Source organism: Octodon degus, unplaced genomic scaffold, assembly GCF_000260255.1.
Source record: "Octodon degus isolate 3935 unplaced genomic scaffold, OctDeg1.0 scaffold00013, whole genome shotgun sequence".
Taxonomy (NCBI): Eukaryota; Metazoa; Chordata; class Mammalia; order Rodentia; family Octodontidae; genus Octodon; species Octodon degus.
In genome coordinates this window covers 24,511,886-24,533,874 of record NW_004524589.1, presented here as the reverse complement: position 1 = coordinate 24,533,874, position 21,989 = coordinate 24,511,886, and the positions used below count along the sequence as shown (strand labels likewise).

Below are 21,989 nucleotides of genomic sequence, written 5' to 3'. Positions count from 1 at the left end.
AACAATCTAAAAGGGATATATATTATGTAATTCCAACTACAGTATATGACATTCAGGAAAAGGCAAAACTATTCAGATGATAAACTAATCAGTGTCTACCAAGAACTGGGGCTACAGAAGATGACAGGCATATTCTAGTGAAGTTTAGAGCAACAAAACCACTCCTTATAAAACCACACTGGTGTAAATATTATATATCATATATGCGTATTTGTCCAAACCTAAAAACTGTACAATACCAATCACACATCTTAAGGCAAAATGTAAATTGTAGGTAAGAAAGACATACATCAAGGTAGGATCATCAACAGCGAGACACGTATTACACTTGTGGGGAGTGCTGACGCTGTGAGAGGCTATGGATATGGATGGTAAGAGGTATGTATGACAAGTACAGTTCTGCCGTGGAGTCCACCAGAAGTACCAGGGTCAAGAACGCAGAGTAGGACACAGCTACACAAAAGAACAAGCGAAGGCTCAGCTTGTCCACAGGTGAAGGCAGAAATCAAGGGGCTAAACTCAGAGGATCTGCCTCAAGAAATGGAAGTGCAGGACTAAAATTTTTCGGCTGATAAATTTGAAAAGAAAAGTAAATGGATAGAACACAACCTATGAAAAGTGACTCAAGAAGAAATCGAAAACCTACACATCTCATAGAATGTGTAATTTTATCCACAAAGAAAACATTTGCCTCAGATAGTTTTACAACTTCTAACTAATACTTAAGGACTAAAATTATTCTCCTTACTCACTTTCTAAGAACACAAGAACCAAACTTCTAATACTGATAATAAAAACCAGGGAGAATATCATGAGAAATAAAATGTCGATGTCAAACTCACTTTTGAAAATCAATACAAGCATCCTATATAGACTACTACTAGCAGATTTTGATAGGAACTATTGTTATAATCAAGCTGAGCTTTCTACCTACCTATTTATTTATTATGTATTTAGTACAGGGCCTACAGGGTCTTGCTACACAGATCAGACTCGTAGTGATCCTCCTATTTTCCGCCTCCCAAGTGCTGGGATTACAGGTGTGTGCCACCACGTCCAGTCTCATTCGCCATCTCAGCATGCCCCAGAGTCAGCGCTGGCATGGCAGGCCAGGAATCAAACCCCTAGCTCCTGCGTCTGCCTAAGCAGGCGTTTTAATTCACTGAGCGATCTGGCTGGCCCACTTCTCATACATTTTATTAAAACTAAATTACTTATCCACGTTTCTAAGAACCCACATTATATATAGAAAAAGGCATGAAAATTAATCCTACACACAATGAAACACAATATATATCACCTATCAATAAAAAGAATGCAAAATTAAAAATTTAAAGAAGTGACATTTATTTTGTTAAAAAGGACAAAAACAGGGCCAGGGAGATGGCTCAGTAGTATAAGCGCTTGCCTGGCAAGCACAAGGGCCGGAGTCCAATCCCTGGTTCCACTGAAGAAAAAAAAAAAAAAAAAAAAAAAAAGAAGAAGAAGAACAAAAACAAAGTAACAAAAAGAAAGACAAAAGCAAAACAGCAAATAACCAGTACAAACGATACACAATTTCAAAACGAGATGATAGGAAATTAACAATGGTTGTTGCATTATCTTCAAAATAGTTGCTTGGATTACCAAATATGGACAAGCAAGATGGATGAAACAATCATACATTAACTGTCCTGTTCAAAAACACATAAAATTAACTCAGCTATCTCGCGTGTGTATATGTATACACACATCTTTCCCTTTCCTTTTTTCCTTTTCCTCATCCCAATTGTCCCTCTGTTCTTTTCTTTTCACGAATAAAAAGTAAAGTTTCCTTCACAGTAGCTACTGTATTGTTCAGATTTAATTTATTCTTTCAGGTTTTTACACAAGGGAGACAATACAATGTTAACACATGCAGGTCAATTTATTTCACTTATGAGTATTTATTTCTTCATCTGAGATACATATTTGTCTCAGTTGCTCATTTTGGATCTTTGAATTTGGGGGGCTTGATTTAATTCTTTGTATGTTCTAGATAGAAGTCTTTTTCTAAGAGATAGTAATCTAAAAATTTTTTGTAATTCACTGCTTTTCTTTTAACTCTTGGTGATTTCTTTAGATGTGCAAAACCTTGTGTTGATTCCCTAAAGTACTACCCATGCAGTTTGGTTTTAGTTCATGGACTCTCTGTCCACCCCAGTGTCTTCAAGATTTCTACCTACTTTCTCTTCCAGTAGAAATTTAGTGTTTCTGTTTATCTTTGATCAATATTGACTTTAGCTCAGAGCATGTTGATAGACATGGGTCTAGTTTTAGTCTTCGGCATGGTTTCCAGCACCATTTGTTAAAGAGGCTTTCTTCCACTAAACATGTTTAACTTCTCTGTCAAAGATAAGGTCGCTGAGTGTGTTTATGATTCTGGCTGCAGTGTGTAGTCTGTTCCACTGACCCTCGGGTCTGATTTTTGGCAGTGTCATTCTGATTTTATCACAGTAGCTTTGTAATTTAATTTCAAGTCATGGGTTGTGGTGCCTCCTGCCTTGATTTTGTTGCCTAGGATGGCTTTTGCATTTCTGGGGTCTCTTCTGGATTCAGACAAATTTTAGGAATGTTTACTCTAGATCTATGAGGTATATGGTTGGTATTTTGATCATGATAGCACTGAATCTGTGTAACAATTTTGAGAGTATGGCTATTTTCAGTCTTGGTTCTTCCTATCCATGAGCAAGGAATCTTTTTCCATTTTCTAAAATCCTTGATCTCTTTTTTCAGAGTATTGTAATTTTCACTGTATAGTTCTTTTACTTCTTTTGTTAAGACTGATTCCTAAGTAATTGTGAAAGATGGGGTTTCCCTAATTTCTCTCTCAGTGTACTTGTTGTTTGCATATAAGAATTCTATTGATTTCTGAGCGTTGACTTTGTATTCAGCTATGCTACTGAATTTATTTTTTAATTCTAGGAGTCTTCTGATGGAGTTGTTGGGGTCTTTCATGTACAGTACAATGTGAGTAACAATGATTTAACTTCTTCCTTTCTTATCCTTGTTCTTTTTCTCTCTTTTGTCTAATTACTCTGTTTAATGTTTCCAGAACTATGCTATGAATGGAGACAGTGGGCATCCTTGTCTTGTTCTTAACTTCAAAGTGAAGGCTTTCAGATTTATTCATTTAGTATGATGTTGGCTGTTGGTCTGTCATAGATAGCTTTTATCAGGTTGAGGTAAAGTCCATCTATTCCAACTTTCTGTGGGGTATTTTCATAAATGAGCATTGAATTTTATCAAAAGCTTTTCTTTGCATCTACTGAAAGGATCATGTGATTCTTTTCTTTGGCTCTGCTGATGTGGCACATTACACTTATTGATCTGTGTGTACTGAACCATTCCTCACTGCTGGGATGAATTCCACTTAGTCATGGTGGATAATCTTCTTACAAGTTAACTTGAGAGCTGGACCTTTCAGCAATGCTGAAACTGTTATGACTTTGGCAACTCTTAGAGATGAACTAAATGCCTTTTAAATAAAGGGACGTACATGAGTCTTTTGGGGCCAGGAGCAGAATGCTATGCTTTGTGTCTAGATGTCCTCCCAAAGCCTCAAGCAGTCATGGGGAGGGCAGGCTTTTGGATTTGTGGTTAACTCATGATCCAGTGCTGGGATTATGGGTGTGAGTACTACACCTGCCCTGAGGTGGATAGCCTGAATGCAAGGCAAGTGAGGGAAAGAGGCTTGCTCTCTGTCACTGCTTCTTCCCTTTTGCTCTTGGTGTTTTGCTGTTTGTGCAGTCAAGAAGAGCTACCCTCTGCCATGTGCCACTCTGACTTGGCGCCATTTAATTACAGACTGAAACCTCCATAGACTGTAAGCTAAATAAAATTTTTCTTCCTTAATTTAGCATGTCAGTACTTTGTCTCAGCAACAAGAGAAAAGTAACCTAGAAAGAGTACTATATGCCTCAGTTAACTGTATATTGGATTTTTTCCCCATGTTTTGGAAATTTTCTTCTGTTACCTCTGAAAATATTCATTTTATGTCATTCATGCTGCCTCTTGCTTTTTTACTGACACCTATCAGTCTTACATTGGTTTTTTTTTTTTTTTTCATTGCATCATCTTGCAACTGTTTAACTGTTATTTGCTGATTCTTTTTTATTTTTAAGCGATCTTTCTCTTGTTGGTCACAAGTTGGAATTCTATCCTCAAAGTCTGGAAGCCTACCTTCGGTTTCAATCAAATGATTTTGTCAGGTTTCAATTGAACTTTTAATTTCCTGGATATCTCTTTGAATTTGTTTCATGCTTTCTAATTCTTTCCTATATCGTCCATTCAATGTAAGAAGCATTTCTTACATTGTTCACTCAAGGTTTCCACTATTTTTCTGTCTTCCTCTATTTTTTCTATCTATGTCTTCTTTTAATACACTGAGCAATTCTTTCATTGTAATTGTCATTTCTTTTTTTTACATAAGAGATTATTTCTGATCTGATTTCTTCTATAGCCTGATACAGCTGTTTCTTTATCTTAGCTGCTATCATTTCAGAAATTTCAGGTATGTGACTTCCAAGTTTTTCTACATCAATGTCTCCTGGACTTGTTTTGGGTGGGGTGGAGATCTGAGATTACATTTTGTTCCTTCACTTTGTCATTTTCAAAGCTCCCTAGGTTTCCCAGTACTCCAGTTTGCTCCTGTGATGATGGTGGGAAATGGAGCATGGGGTCAAAAGATGATAGCTATTAATACACACTGGATTGATAAAACCTTAAATGTTAGGGAGAGAAAGAATCATTAAAAATGTGAACAAATGGCACTACTAAACAGTGCTATATACAGTCAGCTATCATAATTCCATGGCTAAAGAACTGGGCATTATCTTGGTAAGATGAAAATGTACATATTTAATAATGTAGAAAACCTATTGCTGACCAAATATGCTAAATGTCTATGATAGATAGATAGATAGATAGATAGATAGATAGATGTATCTACATAGTGCACCAGGACATAGTTATATGACCATTCATAGCAGGAAAATAGAAAACAGCAAAAAAGTCTCAAACAAAATGCACACTGCTGAAGTAGGACCCAATAAATTATAGTACAGTCATATAATATACAATCTACTTGTGAATAAACTCACTTGTATACATCAATGAAAATAAAGATTAAAACTAGTAACCTGTGAGAAGATTAACAGTACAGCATTGTTATTAAATGCTCCAAGACAACCAACAAAATAAACATATATAGTTTTAAATATGTAATTACATATTATGGAAAATATTATAAAAAGCAAGGAAAATGCAGCACAGAATTCATGTTAATGGTCTGTCTGTGACTAAAAGGGGTCTTTTAAGAGTACTAGAAGCAATCTATTTCTTAAATTGGTTGGGCTTTTTATTATAGTGCCTTGTAACTCATAGACTTCTTACATTCTTTTGTAGTATCAAATAACTTACTGAAAGCATTTATCCCTGCTTTCTCAATTAGAATGATTTATTCTTTCTACTGGTTAAATAAAATTTTCAAAAAACTTATTTTTAAAAAGAAATGATTCCGTTGACTAGGATGAAGATTATATTCATCACAATATAACCAATTTTTTGATTTTTAAAGCAAGAGTGGAAACTTAATATATAATAACATCATGATACAGAATGAACATATGAAAAAGTGAATAGCGAGAAACATGCAGAACATTCTACGTAACAAACTAAACAAAGGGTGTTTTGTTGTTGTTCCATTTCCTCTCAGAGTAAATGTACACTTAGACAATGTGAATTAGAGAACAGTACACCACTCCTTACAAAATTAAATAAATAAAATAACTATACAAATAAAAAATATGTATCAGAAAATTACTTCCTTAGAAAAGTGTTGCTGCTAGATGCCTGATACAAAATTACAGAGCTAGACATAGGCTGCTACTAATCACGAATGCATTCAGCATAAGAAGCATTTTCTTAATGGCGGTTATTATACTGAACCATAGCCCAGACAATGAATTTTTAGCATTTAAGGTTTTGTGACTTTCTCTTCTGGCACACATGATCACATTCTTACTTTTTTTCAAAAGGGAAAGAAAAAGGCAACAGACTCATTTTCATCTGCAAGCTCTGTTAATCACAACACACGTTCGAGGCCACTGGAGTCCCAGCTGCCCGGTTAAGTAATGCTCCTGCCTCGGCCTCCTAAACAGCTGGAACTGCCGGTGTCACAGGCACCAGCTTTTTCTCATATAGCCCCCCATTTGGTTCTTTATTCAAACACCACACTTAAAAGACACACCTCAGGTACCTTAACACTTGAAATAAACTGAGAAACAGGTGGGAGGTGAACTTGCATGCTCAAATGGGATTTTTAAACCTGTGAATTGCAAATATTAACGTTCCTGTCATGCTATTTTTCCTTTCTGTCTACCAAACTCACCAGTCTCTAACAGGATGTATAACCTCAAGCAAATAGCTTCGTTTTTATTGTTCTTTTTCCTTCTATTTATATCAACCAGTTGAATGACATAATTCTTGTAGTATCACCCTGTTCCACATGTCTACATTTCTAAGACATATGTTTGAAATTTTCAGCACTACTTGAGAAAAAAAATCTAGAAAAATGTTGTTCTTCTGCCAACAACAGCACCATCTCCTTCACATAGATATCTGCATCTGCCACTACTTAACAAGACTGCACCTCCACAGAGGCAAAACTCGATAGTCCCCTGCTCACAATTAATTTCCTTCTCACCCTGTATGCAAAACTGAATGTGCAAAGAGCAACTATTATTGTAGTAGGTTTCTCTGGTGCTCTTTATAGTATCTCAGTTTCATACACTGTGGTAGAGTCGGAATCTAATTTCTCATTGAAAAAAAATCAGAGACATTTGTACCCTAACTAAAGTCTTGTATTATTATACCATATATTACCTTTGCTAGAAGGAGAAGCCAGCAGATCCTGTATAATTGTTCAGAAGATGAGAAGAAGGGAAAGTCAGTTCTCACTTAGTTCTAGTGCAGAAATTCCTAAGCCTCTGTCTCTGCCTCTCTTCGACTTCTTATGTTACAGCTAGCAGGCTCTGGACCTGTCAAAAATCTTGCCAGTTGTCCTTTGAGTGTCTGATATTATTACTACTGTCTTCAAACACTTATGGGAAGAATTGATGGCACCCGATCATTACCCAGCTAAACAAGTAAGATCCCTTTAAGTCCTATCGTACAGCACAGAGAAATTATAAACACAAATCTATCACTTCATTCCTTAAAACTAAATTTTGCTTACCACATCTCTCTACCTGCAATCACTCAACCTCCTCCCCTTCCACACTGATGTTTTCCGAGTACCACCTCCATCATAAACTTCTCTGTTGGAGTCTTTCACTCTCAAAGGCACTTATAGAAATGTTGTACAAATAAATGTTACAAAATTGTGATTCAACATACTCAGCTTTGTTACAACTGGCGTGCCACATCCCTCAGTACTCCAGGGATGGGTAAAGGCTGTTACCAATGAAAACAACGAATCTGGCCAGAAGCCGAACCCTTACATTTTTTGAATGACAATATTGTGGAGAAGAAGGGACTCTATAAGCAAATATATAACCAAGTCTACACACAACAGCTTCACTCTTTTATAGCAGTAATTAGGTAGTATTAATCTTCAGGAGGCATATGTGCCACTTGGAAGAAGTGACTCCATAACAGGAATAATCAAGTGACGTATCTTGACTCCTGACATCGCAGTGTTTTAGGACTCAACTTTATATTCAATTCAGTTTAAAATTTAGTAATTTAAAAAAGTAAAACTAACATCGAAAAACCTAGTAAGCATATATTCACAAAAAAACCCTCCTTATCTCAAACACACACACACACACACACACACACATTGTTGAAAGAATAAACGTAACTATAAACTGGTATGTTCTAATATTCCACTAGTAGATTGATTTTTCAATTTGTTAGTTCTTATTTCTTCTAGTTAAGAATGCAACTTTTGAACTCATTGTAAATAACAAATTAAGAGTCAAATCTATTCTGAGGTTAGTTAGGGGATTGTGGAATTTTTTAAAGCCAAATTATTTTCAAAAAGCCTTTCATTCTGACTGCCTAAATCCAGACCCAGGCCAGCTCCTGCTCCCTGTCTGAGTCACTCAGGTCACTCATCTCACCTCACCAAGTGTTCCTTTTATCTTTGTTTCAGGAAGACCTGCTGTACACGATTTTGTAGTCTTGTACCACAGCTCAGCCCACAATTCCAAGAAACCTCACCAAGAAGAGAGTGACACGTGAGATCAATAGCCACTTGCCCCTCCAGTCTGGTAGAGATGCTGACCTGTGCCAACAGGCTCCCTGACGCCGGCATGTATCACCACTGCAAGTGCTGTTCTATGTGGCCCCTAGCTCTGGGACTTCTCATCTGCTTCTCTCTTTCCAGCATTAGTGCTTCCTGGTCCACATCTCTAGATCTAAACTCCAACCTGCCTCATAGGAGATGCTCCCTGGCATCTGTGTCCTCCCAGTTACATCCTGTCACTCTTGCCTGAATCCCACTGTTGATGCTGATAGACATCACCCTCCTGATGACAACCAACGATATCACTGATGTTCAAATTTCTACTCTAAACTTTACTGTCCAAATAAACTCTCCACATCCAGATCCCTTACACATTTATACCATGCGCAGCATCAACCCTTTTTCTCATGGTATGAGTTATTATAGCCTTCCACATGCTCTCACCTGCAGCTGCTCTGACCCCACAACTGGATGAGCTGGAGTGACCTACAATCAAGACGCATACTTCAGGAGCAGAGTAGCCTCCACCAAAACACAGCAGTAATTCAGCCAAGTCCCACACAAGGAGAAAAGAAAAGGCCACAAATAATCTTGCAGGTTCTCAAGGGATAACTGAGTTCATAAACACTGACCCAGGAAGATGGCTTTCTAAGGCACAGGCCACCTTCCCATGGGGAGCTTCACTTATGTGGAAGCAGGTCTTCTTCACCACAAGGCTGCATCCCAGGGGCAGGATTTCAGATCCTCAGACAGGAGTGGGACGATCGAGAGAAATGGGCAAGAAGCAAACTAGGTCAGCCATCATCTATAATCCTCAGGCAGGAGAAGGATGGGGTGGCAGCCAGCAAGAAGGGAGAGGTGAGACCACATGGAACTGGGCAGATCGGCACAGGCTCTTCTGGGCTAGGCTTCAAAGCATGGCTTGCAGAGTTATCTTCCATCACAGTTCTAGAGCGCTAGCATTGTAGAAGACAGCCCAGTGGCATACAGAAGGCAGAAGTGAGGCGGCAGCCATGTGTATTTCACAACAAGAAGGTGAATGCCAGGCTCTGGGCAAGGGGGCAGCTCACAGTGTGGCCACTGATGTGCTTGCTCTACTAGCTGGACAGGCATGCAGGAAGTCCACAGCCCCTTCCGCAGCTATAATAGGGCCTTTCTCATCAGCTTGCCTGATTCTTAGGCTGTGAGGTTTTCCTCCGAGAAAGCTACCAGTTTTCCCAGAACCATGAAAATTCAAAGATCAGAGAGTAAGCATAAGCAACCCATGTGGACCTCAGCATGTCCTGTGTCCACTCTATCCCTGCACTCCACAGCTGACTTAGGTCTGCCCCCACATACACAAGGCAACACAACTGGCTTCACTAGTTTCTCACCATGATTTCAGGACAGCGTCCTAAACCAGACTTCACAATCTACACCATTCCTTGGTTCCGTTTCATCAAACTCTGGTATGAAGAATTTGGTGTAAGAGCTTGTTCTAGAAAAACAATCTTACAGATTCCTCCAGTTTGACGCTGTATTGGGGCTGACACTAATTTTCCAAAAGTCTCCATTACAGTACTTCCACTTACATGGGCTCTTCTAGAATACATGTCATCCCAACACAATGGTGGCATGTTTTTCTGTTCTCTTAAAATTAAGGATCAGGTCTCAATAAATGTCTAATGAACAGGGTACAAAGAAACAGAGACATGGCCTCCAAGGGAGATAAGGTCTAATGTTCTCTCCATTCTGCTCTCCTGGAGCACAGCTTTCCATGCAAAGGAAACTGGGGCCACCGGAAGGCATCCTACGGACTCAAGTGAGCAGAGGCAAAGAGCCAGCACGAAGCAGCAAACACATCAATGAGTCTCCAAGGAATTCTGGTCACCAACTTGAGCCACCTGTGCAGCTACTCAGCAGAACAAAGAAAAGCTGTTCCCCAGCCATACAGCAGCTTCGAGGGCAAAATCAGCATTGCTTTTAAGCTACCAAATGTGAGATGATTTGATCTGCAGCTCTGAATGATGACACAGAGACTGGCCAGGGGTTCTAGATACCAACTCTGTCAGAAAGGTGCTCCCTCACCCCTAGAACCCCATCCTTCAACTTGGATGCACAGTGACATCAGGAGAAGGGCTGTTCACAGTGGCAGAGTGCAGAGCAGACACCAACAGCTCTCACTATGGACAACATTACAGGAGGCTTCAGCAAGCCCCAGACTGTCCTTGTAACTGCTCCTACTCCTTCCTGTCCGGCCAAGGAAACCCTTCTGGAAGTCTGCTCTCAAGCTGCCAGCTCATTTTATCCAGTGGTCTTTTCTCCTAGAGGCCAGGAATCACGCTGCACTGTGAAGCTCTGAGTAGGGTCTGCGTGCCCCAAGACACTCATCCACTGCTGTGCAGGAAGTGTGAGGTGACAAAAGCTATATAGAATCTCACAAGCAATTTTGAAAACTCTATGTTGTCAAAAATTTTGTAAAATCTGAAGGATCTCCCAGCCCCTCCACACGCCCCGGCCGTGTTAACTCTAATGGACAGCTGCCGGCTGGGTGTTAACCAAAGTTGACTTCCAACTCCTGAGCAAGTGCTGGAAGATGTCTAAGTGTCTCCATATGCACACTTCCTGCATCACCACAGGAACTTTTAACCAAACAGTCAATCATGCTTTCTAAAAGAATTTTAGTACTAGCACGTCTGCTCCAAATCACAGCATGAAGATGCTTGCTAGGCCAAAGGGTATGGTGAATTCTAAAAACATTTCCTCCAGTTTTGAAGGCCCACGGCACACAGGCATCACCCTGTGAAATCAGGATAAGCAATCTCCGACGTGGAGATTAAGATTTCACATGATGCCACTGCAAATACCTGTAAATCTCACAAAACAAAAACCCAGATATTTTCACAATGTGACATTTTCATAGTTAGCCAACAGAATCAAAAATTTGAATGCATTTTTTTTTTCTCCAGAACCTAATGAGAAACTATTTTGGTTGACACGAATCACTATAAATCCATGAATCTCAATAAAATGAAAATTCTCTCAAAACTCACAACCACATGTGCGTGGCACCTGCACCTTGAGTCCTGGATATCCCTTATAACTTGTGGTTGGCAGGAATGGCCCCCACAGATGCCCGCACTCTATTCCCTGGAACCTCTGACGGTGCTGGCTCCACAGCAAAGACCAATGAGGGCTAAGCACAGAAAAATGTTGATAATAACCTGGTGTCAAAATACTCAACGTTCCTGGAAGCTCCGGTGGGCCCAAGGCAAGCCCAAAGGTCGCACATGTGGAAGACAGAGCAGAGACGGACAAGAGCGGTGGCAGCAGCAGACAGCCCCGAGCTGCTGCCTCTGAGCAGAGGACCAGGACCACAGGGTGGGGAAGGCCTGGGAGCTGGCAAATATAAGGAAGGAAGGACACTGTGCCCTAGACAGAGCTTCTGGCAAAGAAATGCAGCTCTGACAACATCTTAATCTAAGCCATGTAGGACCACATTGGGTTCTGACTGTGTAAGCTTAGGATGATAAATTCTTGTTCTTTTAAAAACCACTACATATGGTGATTTTCTACAGCATTAAAAACAAATTTAAAAGTCTGACAGAAGTATAAAAAAGATGTGGCTGTTTAATACAGCAGACTTCTAATCAGCTGTAAAGCAAGATAAACCCTAAGCTTTTACAGATAAATGGATGCAACTAGAGACCATACTGTAAAGTGAAAACTAAAACAGACTCGCATGTATTAACATCATATTGTCTCCTTAGTGCAAGAACCTGAAACAGTAAGTAAGATCCAAAAGGTACAATACATACTGTGAAAGGGAAAGAAACTGTTTAAAAGGAAAGAACAGCTGGGATAAGGGAAAAGAGGAAAGAAGAAAGGGGGAAAATACACACATCACAAACACACACACACACACACACACACACACACACGACAGCTGAGATAACTGTACTACTAATTTCTATTAGCTCATTGAAAGGAACATTTAGCGCTTATACTGTTTGATCCATCTTCCATGCCTATATCTGGTAATCTGAGCAATGACTCAGGATAATATGCAATATAAATCATTAATTTCCTATCACTTTGCTTTGAAATTCTGTATATATTTTTTTGGTCCATTTTCTCCTTAAAAACTTCACTTCCACATTAACTTGCCTGCCAAGTACCCATGGCAGGCGGGCACAACAGCAAACATTTGTGATGCCAGAATTGGGGGAGGCTGAGACAGGAGAGTTGGAAGGTCGAAGCAGTTTAGGAAGGCTGCCTTAAAGACAGCATATTAAAGATTAACAATCAATTGACACTTAAACCAGAATGTTGGCAAGCTTTTACATTAGGCTGTAGGACTGAATTATGTATACTATAAAAAACTGTACTTATTGAGCCAAAAATTACTCATGCTTTTATTAAACAAATTCTCCTCAGAGAACTGTAAAAAATTAATCTGCTAACATCAACTTGAGAAAAGAAATCTGCTTTTAAAAAAGTATATATGTTAATCACCTAAAACTGTACTATATAGATACTATACTTACTTTAATAAATGCTTTTAAATAATTGTTCTAATGCTATACTGTTCTCATTAAATCAAAATTATTTAACTAAAATGATTATATGTAAAAGGCGCTCAGATTTTTATATTCACTCAAAATGTTCTGGAAAAATACATAGGCCACACTATATAGGCAAAAGTATGTAGAATGGCAAAGTTTAGCTGAAAAACCACTGTAATTGCATGGCAAGGAAGCAAACACACCTAAGCAAGGAAGGAGAGTGAGGAAGGAGAAAGGAAAAGGAAAAACGTCATCTGGACCCAGAACATGAGCCCCTAGACGCAGCCTGAGCTCCCTAACACTGTCACCCAACAGCACACTTGCGCTTAGCTCCGCGATGTACTTCTGTACAGCAATGTTCTGCCCAGAATCCAGAAATGGCTCTGTGTTTGCTAATAATGTTCTAACCGAGAGGTCGTGACCTTCCCTGAGTGTTCTCATCTCTTCCTGTCAGCGTCATGTTGTCATTCAAGCCCTAGCTTTAATGACATGTTCGTATGTTTCACGACTGTGTTAAATACACTAAAGCACTAACTAATTCCATCAGACTGTGGTAATTTATTTCCTGCCGTGGAGATGAAGAAGACATGAAAGCAGGGTCTAAATAGAAGTTGTCTTTGTAGCTCAGTGTCTAGCAGGCGAGGAACGCTAAGTGTGCTGGTGCTGACTGCAACCACACTACAGGATAGAGGCCGCCAACACTTCATGAATGGCCCAGGTTCTGGGGCTACTACAGCATGGCTAAGGTCTCCAAGAATTTTACTATCTGCAAGACAAAGCCCAATGTTTCTACTTCTTCCCAACACAGTGTTACAACTCTGATGTCAACTCTGTTATCCTTAATCAGATCCTAAAACAGGCACCAGATATGGAAGTCCAATTCCAGTTATGCCCTGTATTGCAGCACATGTCTTAGAGACAGCAAAGAAAATACACAAATACTGCTCTGTGCAGCCAACTGTCCTAACGCCCAACTACACTCTAAACACAACTTAAATTTCATTTCTTTCAGATAACTACATCAGTGAGTAACACTACACACCAGGTAGTACACATACTTTGAACCACACCTCCTGCTTCCGTCCCCCTAGATTGGGCCTTGTTATGTTGCACCAGCCGGTCTCAAGCTCCTCAGGTCAAGTGATTTTCCTGCCTCAGCCCCTTGAATATCAAGGACTGTAGGAGCCAGGCTGGCTCGTATTTTTCCTCATTTAACTTGCAAGACAGTTTTAAACACTAGGCACCATTATCATCCTCCCCAATCACACATGTGGTAACTGACATACCAGAGCAAAATTAAACCTGGGCATACAAATAGCCCTGCCGGCAAGCAGGCGCAGGGGCGGTTGGTTCAACCCCCAGGCTTGCCGTGCTCACCCTGCCCCCGGGGCGCGCAGAGATGGCAATTGAGACTGGGCAGGTGGCGCGTGTGTGTAATCCCAGCCCTTGCAAGGCTGTAAACAGGTGGATCACTAGAAGTCTGATCTAGTATTGAGACCCTGAACACCTTGTAGACCCTCCCTTCAAATAAATAAATAAACAAACAAACCTGGGCATAGCCAAGACTGACACTGGCAGTGAAAGTCAGGACCTCGTTTTTATTTTTTATTTATTTTTATTTTGCTTTTATTTTTTTGGTACTGGGGATCAAACTCAGAAACCTGCACTTGCCAGGCAGATGCTTAAGCTACTGAGCTATCTCCCCAGCCCCACGACCCTGTTTTTAATCACTGCACTTCAATGAATTTAATGCTTTCCATATGAAATCCAGTTGCCTTTACAATCCACTTAAAAACTGTGATGTAAATTCAGATGGGAAAAAAGTTAAAAATTCCAATGTTAATTAAGGTAAAGTATCAAAGTCACAAACTCAAACTGCTCATCAACGGTGTTCTGTCAAATTCTGTGATACCTACGCTGCCCTGGGAAATGACACGTACCCGGTCAGGCCTGGAGCAGAACATAGTTTCCTGAAGTACAAGTCCCAGCAATGGAAGGCCAGACCAGTGACCCTGTGATCAGAACAGACATCTGGCATAATCAAAAGAGTAGCGATCAACAGCTCAGAAAGCAAGGAACATGGCACTAAAGGAGCAAATACACAGACACCTCACATCATACGCATGAGCTCCTCACCGATGAGGCCTCAGAAGTGAGCGGGAAGGAGACAGGAGCCCTTGTCTTAGGAACTTCAGCTGCACAACAGAAACACAGGTGAGACTTGGGAATGGCATCTTTATTTAGAAAGTACTACAAATAACAAACCTCAACCCAAGATCTGGACACACGGAACCCAGGCACCAGCCCTCACTGCTCCAGCTCGCATTGTATGCTGGTGAAAACTGGCTCAGTGTAAGGACGGGCAATTGGGGGCAGCCACAGAGGAACAGGCTATATGTGAGAGTGGCAAAGGGCAACAGCAAGAGAGAAATGTAAGCAAAAGCCCAATGAAGAACAAACATCACAGGAGAAACTGACAGATGAAGAATTTAGACAAATACCTCTGTGAAAACTTTAAAAAATGACAGTTGAAGGAAGAAGCACAGTGTCTAAAGAATGAAAGAAGATTGCCAGAAGATATGAAAATAAGCTGGCAACTCTATGAAAGGCAGATGAAAGCACTTTAGAGACCAAAATATACGGAGTGTGAGTGAAAACATAGGAAGAAAAAACTTTCAGTCAGAAACAACCTGAAGCGAAATAAAGATGAAGACCATACAGAAAGTCAAAGAAAACCATTACACATATTTTCACTGTAAAGAAGAAAAAAAAGCAAAAAAGCAGACTTTATAATTTTGCAAACTCTTGCCATAAAAGCGAACTCTGCCTCTGAGTTCACAGGCAAGATTCAACAATCATACAAACAGATGTGGAATGATCAAAACCGAGACATACTCGATGACACTACAGAATTTCCAGACTAAGAAAAAGCGGTCCTTAGACATCATGGGCAAAAAAGCAAACCAAGAACAAGAGGAAAGATCAGTCTGCTTCGCCTTCAGGGACACTGAATGCCAGACGACAATGAAGCTATTTTTTGACTCTTCTGAGAACACTATTAATCATATTAATACTCAACGGCTTTGATAACAAGAATCAAAAAATACATGTTAAACAGCTTTGATAGCAAGAACCAGAAAATGTTAATCATCAAGTAAATGCTTCATTGTAAAGAACAGCAAAACAAGATGGGGAAAAAAGAGCATTAGAAATGGCATCAATTATCCCATGTTTCATAGCAAAAACTTAAAACGATGCTGTGAAAAATCAAGCCCAAGCCAGGCCCAGTGGCACATGCCTGCAGCAACGCCAGCACTCACAAGGCCGAGCCAGGTCACTCATAAGCTGCAGGCCAGCCTGAGCCACACGAGTTCCAGGCTGCCTACGCCACACACTAAGACCCCTACTCGCAGAACCATTTCCCCCCAAAATTCATAGGATTGTAGTCCGCAGTCCTATGACTCCAGCTACTTAGGAGGCCGTGGTAAGGTGAACAAAAGCTCAAAGCCAGCCTGAGCAACCGAGACCCTGTCTCAAAAGAAGCTGAAGATGAGCCATTTGCCCAATATGACAGAGGCCTTTGTTTTAACCCTAAGTATTAGGGGTAAAAAAGATCCCCCTGCTTTTAGCTCTCAATATGATCAATGTGGTAAAAGTACATTAATTTGAAATGAATGACTCCTTCAGTTTATTTATTTATTTTTGGTACTGGGAAATGAACTCTCGACCCTCTGCTTGCCAGGCAGGCACTTGTGCCACTTCTGTTTCTTCCACTATAGAAACATGTAGTATAGACACAGCCCTCTTCCCTCTTCTGCAGAAATCCAAAGTACAAGTACGGTTCTACTCTTTTTTTTTTTTTTAATTTTAGTACGGGGTCTATAGGGTCTCACTGCACAGATCCAGACTTCTGGTGATCCTGTGCTGCATAGCTGAAGCTCCCAGAGTGCTGGGATTACAGGCACTTGCCACCATGCCCAGTCTCAGTTGTGTTTCAGTGCGCACAGCACAGCACGACGGGGATCGATGGTTCTACTTTCATAAAGCTGTTTCTATTCACTTGTATTTACATATGCATGGAAAATGCAATGGCATTGACAAAACGTTAAGAGGAGCTACAAAGAGGGGAGGTGATGACTCCCTGCTGTAATGTTTTTATAATCAGCAATGCATCATTCCTTGTACTCAACTTCAATAATTCTATGATCTTCCCAAATCCCTATGCATCATTTTGTGGTCTTTTCCCAGGTAAGACACTTGAGCTCCCCAAGTGGAAATGGCCTGCAACATGACAGTGGATACAACCTTTCATGCACTTATTCAGTACCATTATCAAATCTATTGATTTGGCTCAGTGAAAGGAAGAACTTTTAATATATTTTATATATTCACATATATTTTGATAAGATATACAATCAATATATTATATATTAATGTATTATATGTAATTATTTAAAACGTTTATATATATAAATAAAGAGGGTGGACGCAACGCGATCAAGAAAGTGCAAGGAGCAGTCAGCACAATGCTCAAGTAAGCAACCTGGTCCTACATACAGCGTCCTACACCACAGGCATGGCGGACCGGCTGGCCTTCAGGTGACACTGACTGTACAAATGTTTGACTTTGTGACACGGAATCATATAATGTCATGAATCGGATTTATGACGTACAACAGTAGTATCAACAAACATCATACTCGCCTTTAGAATTCTACAGCTCTACAGCTTTGTCACAAATACCTCCCATTTCCTTTTGCCTGCAAAAGAACTCTTGACAACTGGCTGGACGAATAGTGTCAGTCCCACTTTTTGGATGGTACCACTGAAATACAGAAGAAAGAAATCGCGGGCCCCGGACCACAGAGGTATAACTGGGAGCCAAGAAGCACCTTCTGATCCCATGTTCACTGCTAGGCAGCCACTGCACACGTCCTCGGAGCAGACCCATGAAGGGCAGCAATTCGGGCTCAGGGTCACTTGGTTCAAAGTGGAAGGCACGTGCCTGTAATACTAGCACTCTGGGAGCCTCAGATATACAGATCACAAGTTCAAGCCTGGCCTAGTTGACTCAGCAAGATCATGTCTCAAAATAATTTTTTTTAAAGGGAGGCTAGGGTGTGGCTCAGCGCAAAGGCCCTAGTTCAGTTCCCACTACCACCACCGCCAAAGGAAAAAAAATAAGGAAGTGCCTAACCAGCAAACCTTAAGAGTTAATGGAAAAGAAATCTAGAGCATTCACAATGGACACGCCTACCACTCTGAAACAAACCACTTGTCGTATGGAATGAGAGCACTCACAGAGAGGCTCACTGTTGTCCTCTAGGTTTCCAAATGTGGAAAGTAAAACTCACCCCATGGCTAACGCTGGAGGTCTCAGCAGCTGATCCTCAGACTCAGCCACAGAGCAAGGTTTCACGGGAACTCTGACAAGTAGGTCTAACGTCAGTGTGTGTGTGAGTTTGGAACATCTGCTCTCAGTCAGCTGCTGAGAAGCACTGGGTAAACACGCACAGTGGCTGGACAACCAAGGAAGCGAAGAGCCAGGTCCACAGAAAAACACCATACTGACGGGGGACACTGCTGATGTACACTGAAGAGAGCGCATGCAGGATCCTATGCTGATGTCTTCGAGCATGAAATAGCAGAAGCTGGATTCTTCTAGGACATACTTAATGTTTTCCATTGGCATATGATGAACAGGCAAATTCATCTGCCATGAAATGGAGTAAAGAGACAAACTTAAAGCTAATGCATTTTTTCAAATGAAAGGATCGCCAGGGATATAGATCAGTGCATAAGCACCTGCCTGGCAAGCACAAGCTCATGAATTTGATGCCCAGGACCAGGGACGGGAGCTTAAATGAAAGGGTAGATGAAGACCACTGCCAAAAGTAATGTTACACCCAAAAGAGATTTTATAAATCTCACGCTTGCTATTTACATTTTAGGACCTAAGCAAAAAGGCCCAAAAGATATTCTGTGGCTCTTGGCAAGATTTTCTCCTCACTTGCAGGCTGAAAAGGTACAGAATTGTGGAGGGGCACATCCAAGCCCTTTCTCAATTATGCAGTCTTTAGGAGCAGCGCGTCCACAAATGAGATTTTAAAAACTGCATCTTAACAATGACCTTGTCAATACATTTAAAATGCAGAAAATGTAAATTTCAAACTATGCAATTTTCTCCCTGATTCAGACTATGTGAAAACTACAGGAGCAGATTCAAACAGATTTGAGAAGATACATCACTACATTCTATGTTCTAAGGGATCTATAACTAAAAATATGGGGAAAAAATGACAAAAGAAAAAAGTGTCAAGGGGCCAGGGGAATGGCTCAGTAGAATAAGCTCTTCCCTGGCAAGTGCAAGGGGTTAAGTTCAATTCCTAGTTCTGCCAAAAAATTAAAAAGAAAGTACTGGCTAAAGTAAAAAAGTTTATTTGGGCTGGCAAGATGGCTCAATGGTCTAAAGCACCTACTTAGAACAAGCTTAGCAAAGCACAGGGACCGCGGTTCGATCCCCCAGCACCACATGCCAGCCAGCCCCGCCCCCTGGTGGGCTGAGCTGGCCACACACACACACACACACACACTAAATAAATAAATGTTTAAAAAAAAAAAAAAGAAAAAAGTGTCAAGGGACAAAGCCATTAAAGTTTGCTCACTATTCCTCCATGTAAGGCCCTTGGAGCCCATGAGCCATGGACTATAAGGTCGGACCATCCAAAATGAAGCACACATAACAGAGTATGTCATAGCCGCAGGAAAATGATTGGGCTGGGGAGATAACTCAGCTGAGTAAGTGCTTGCCTGGCAAGCACAAGGTCCTGAGTTCAATCCTCAGTACCGTCAAAAAAAAAGAAAGCAAATGGTGATGCTCTCTACCATCGCCTTTGGCTGTTGTTCTAAAATTAGCTACAAAGCAATGACATACCAAAATTTGTAAGTTTATAAAGCCAATACCAATCCACTCAATAAAATTTTAATGACAATTAAATGAAAACTGAATAATGCTCTATCAACATTATACATAGAGCACTAAAGACATTTCACGTAATAATTGGAAACACTTTCATGTCTACATAAAGAAAAAAAATTAAATTTACTACTTCTCCCTCACTACTCTTAAGGAGTATATCATTTCTAACTTTACTGAATGAGTAGAATTATCAAAGACATGCTAGAGCTATCTCACCTCCAGGTTATAAACGCCACTCATTAAATGTTAAGGACTCTCTCAAGCCAGCTATAAATTTCTGAAGCCAACCAATGTAGCAGTTACACTACAGGAATCAATAAGCACAGCGACCCATCAGCCCTTTCCCCAATCTCCCCACAGAGAACCGGCTCATTAGTACATCGCTGTTCCCTACACAGAAGAGTACACTCTACAAGCAGCTTGCACAGAGTACAGGAAGCCGCACAGGTAGTACCGGGGCCGAGACAAAGGAGACTTTCTACATTCTCTGCTATAACTTGTGCCCAGATGTCCTCCCAAAGCCCCACGTGGTCACAGGCGGGGCTTTCCAGAGGTGGCTGAGTCAAGGGTGTGTGATGCCGAGGTGGTGCATGCGATGCTGGGATTGATTCCCGGTGCAGTGCTGGGATTCTGGAGGCCCCACTCTGGGTGTGCCCCACCTGCCCAAAGGTGGAGAGCCTGGCAGCATACAGGGGATAGAAAGAAGGCTGCCTGGCGCTTGCTGCTTTGCTTCGTCATTACTTTGCAATGCCCCTCTGCCATGCCACCATGCATGAGAGCCAGCCAACTATGGACTGAAACCTCTATGAACTGTGAATCAAATAAACCTTGCTTTTTTCAATTTGGGGGATGTCAGGCATTTTGTCTTAGCAATGAAAAAAGTAATTAAGACACCCCTTATGTTTCCTTATGCCATCTCTGAATCAATACTACCTCTCTGGACACTTTCCATAAACAAATACTAGAAAGAAAAAAATTTAGCAGTGAAGATGGAGGAAGGCAACTTTTAGTGGAAGATATAACCTGGTAAACTCATTTGTAAGAAATTATGAAAGCGGGCTGCCAGAAAATGACATGGCATACCACCCACTTATTTGAAAGCAGTCACAGTAACCAGGGAAGGGAAATGTGACACTGCATGTATTGTGCGGCCATCCGAAGAGGTACAAGGCACATTCTTTTGAACCAGATCTGGTCACTGTAACACTATTTATAAAAGAGATACTTTAATATACCGTAAGTTCTTCAGTATGACCTATGATTTTTATATTACTCCCAGTATGAAATGGAAGGAAAACTCAAATAACCACAACAAATAAAGTCATCCCCAGCATTTAATTACTCGAAGATCCACAGGGTTTCTCCCTCCACTACTGAGTTTGTGAGAGGCTACAGTAAAGCCTTCCACGGTGATCCCGCTTCTCCACAGAAAGCAGACGGCAGGGGCAAAGAGGACAGCGTTTGACAGAAATCGGGCACCACACAGTGCTGGTTCCAGATTATGCTTGTCGGAAACGATGTACCTTAAACAAAATCCAACTACTTTTGGATCTAGTGATCAGTTGTTATCAAGTGGTATGGTTTTTTTTAACAGTCACCTAAAATTTAATTCCTAAAATAGTGGCTGAAGATCTGGAAAAGAATGACAGCTACACTTGTACAAAAAGAGATGGCTTCCCTATAAATGCCTTTCGATTTCTAAAAATCACATTTACCAATAAATGTATGATCCCAAGATTAACCTCTATGTCAGACTTAGACAGGACATATTCTAATGGCTGCCCAAAAATACTGTGCAATTTAGAATTGCAATTGTTCGCTGCAATTATACAGTCCGACTACCAACCTTTATTGTTTTCCTCTTCATATGGACACTCATTCATCCATTTGTTAATAAAGTCACATTGATCCTGTAAGCAAAGCACAGCAGAAAATACAATGAGAGGAAGTTCTACAAGTTGATAATAAACCCTCTAGCACGTCTCAATCCTATAGTTATTTACGCTCTTAAGTAATAAAATGACATGACAAAAAGAAGTAGAGGGATGTCTTCTGGGTTTGGTTTGTTTTTTTTTTTTTTTTTTTTTCCTTTTTAATTTATAGCTCGCTTGGTTTGTTTTGTTTTGTGACAGGATCTAAATATGTACTTCAGGCTGGCCTTTAATTCACTACATAGCCCAGGCTGACCTCAACTCAG

At 40.6% G+C, this 21,989-nt stretch overlaps 1 protein-coding gene across 6 annotated transcripts in view; it reads right to left on the bottom strand.

Annotated features, from left to right (window-relative positions):
• Klf12 (Kruppel like factor 12) overlaps positions 1–21,989 on the bottom strand; it is a 446,940-nt gene that overhangs the window by 273,714 nt on the left and 151,237 nt on the right. For 5 of the 6 annotated variants that reach the window (XM_004626292.1, XM_023709630.1, XM_023709633.1 and 2 more), the window contains exon 2: positions 21,639–21,702. In XM_004626292.1, coding sequence (XP_004626349.1) covers positions 21,639–21,671 — 33 coding nt within the window. In that variant the 5' untranslated portion in view covers positions 21,672–21,702. Of the gene's footprint in view, positions 1–8,713; positions 8,788–21,638; positions 21,703–21,989 lie in introns of those variants that run through there. The other variant, XM_023709634.1, reaches the window with a different exon arrangement.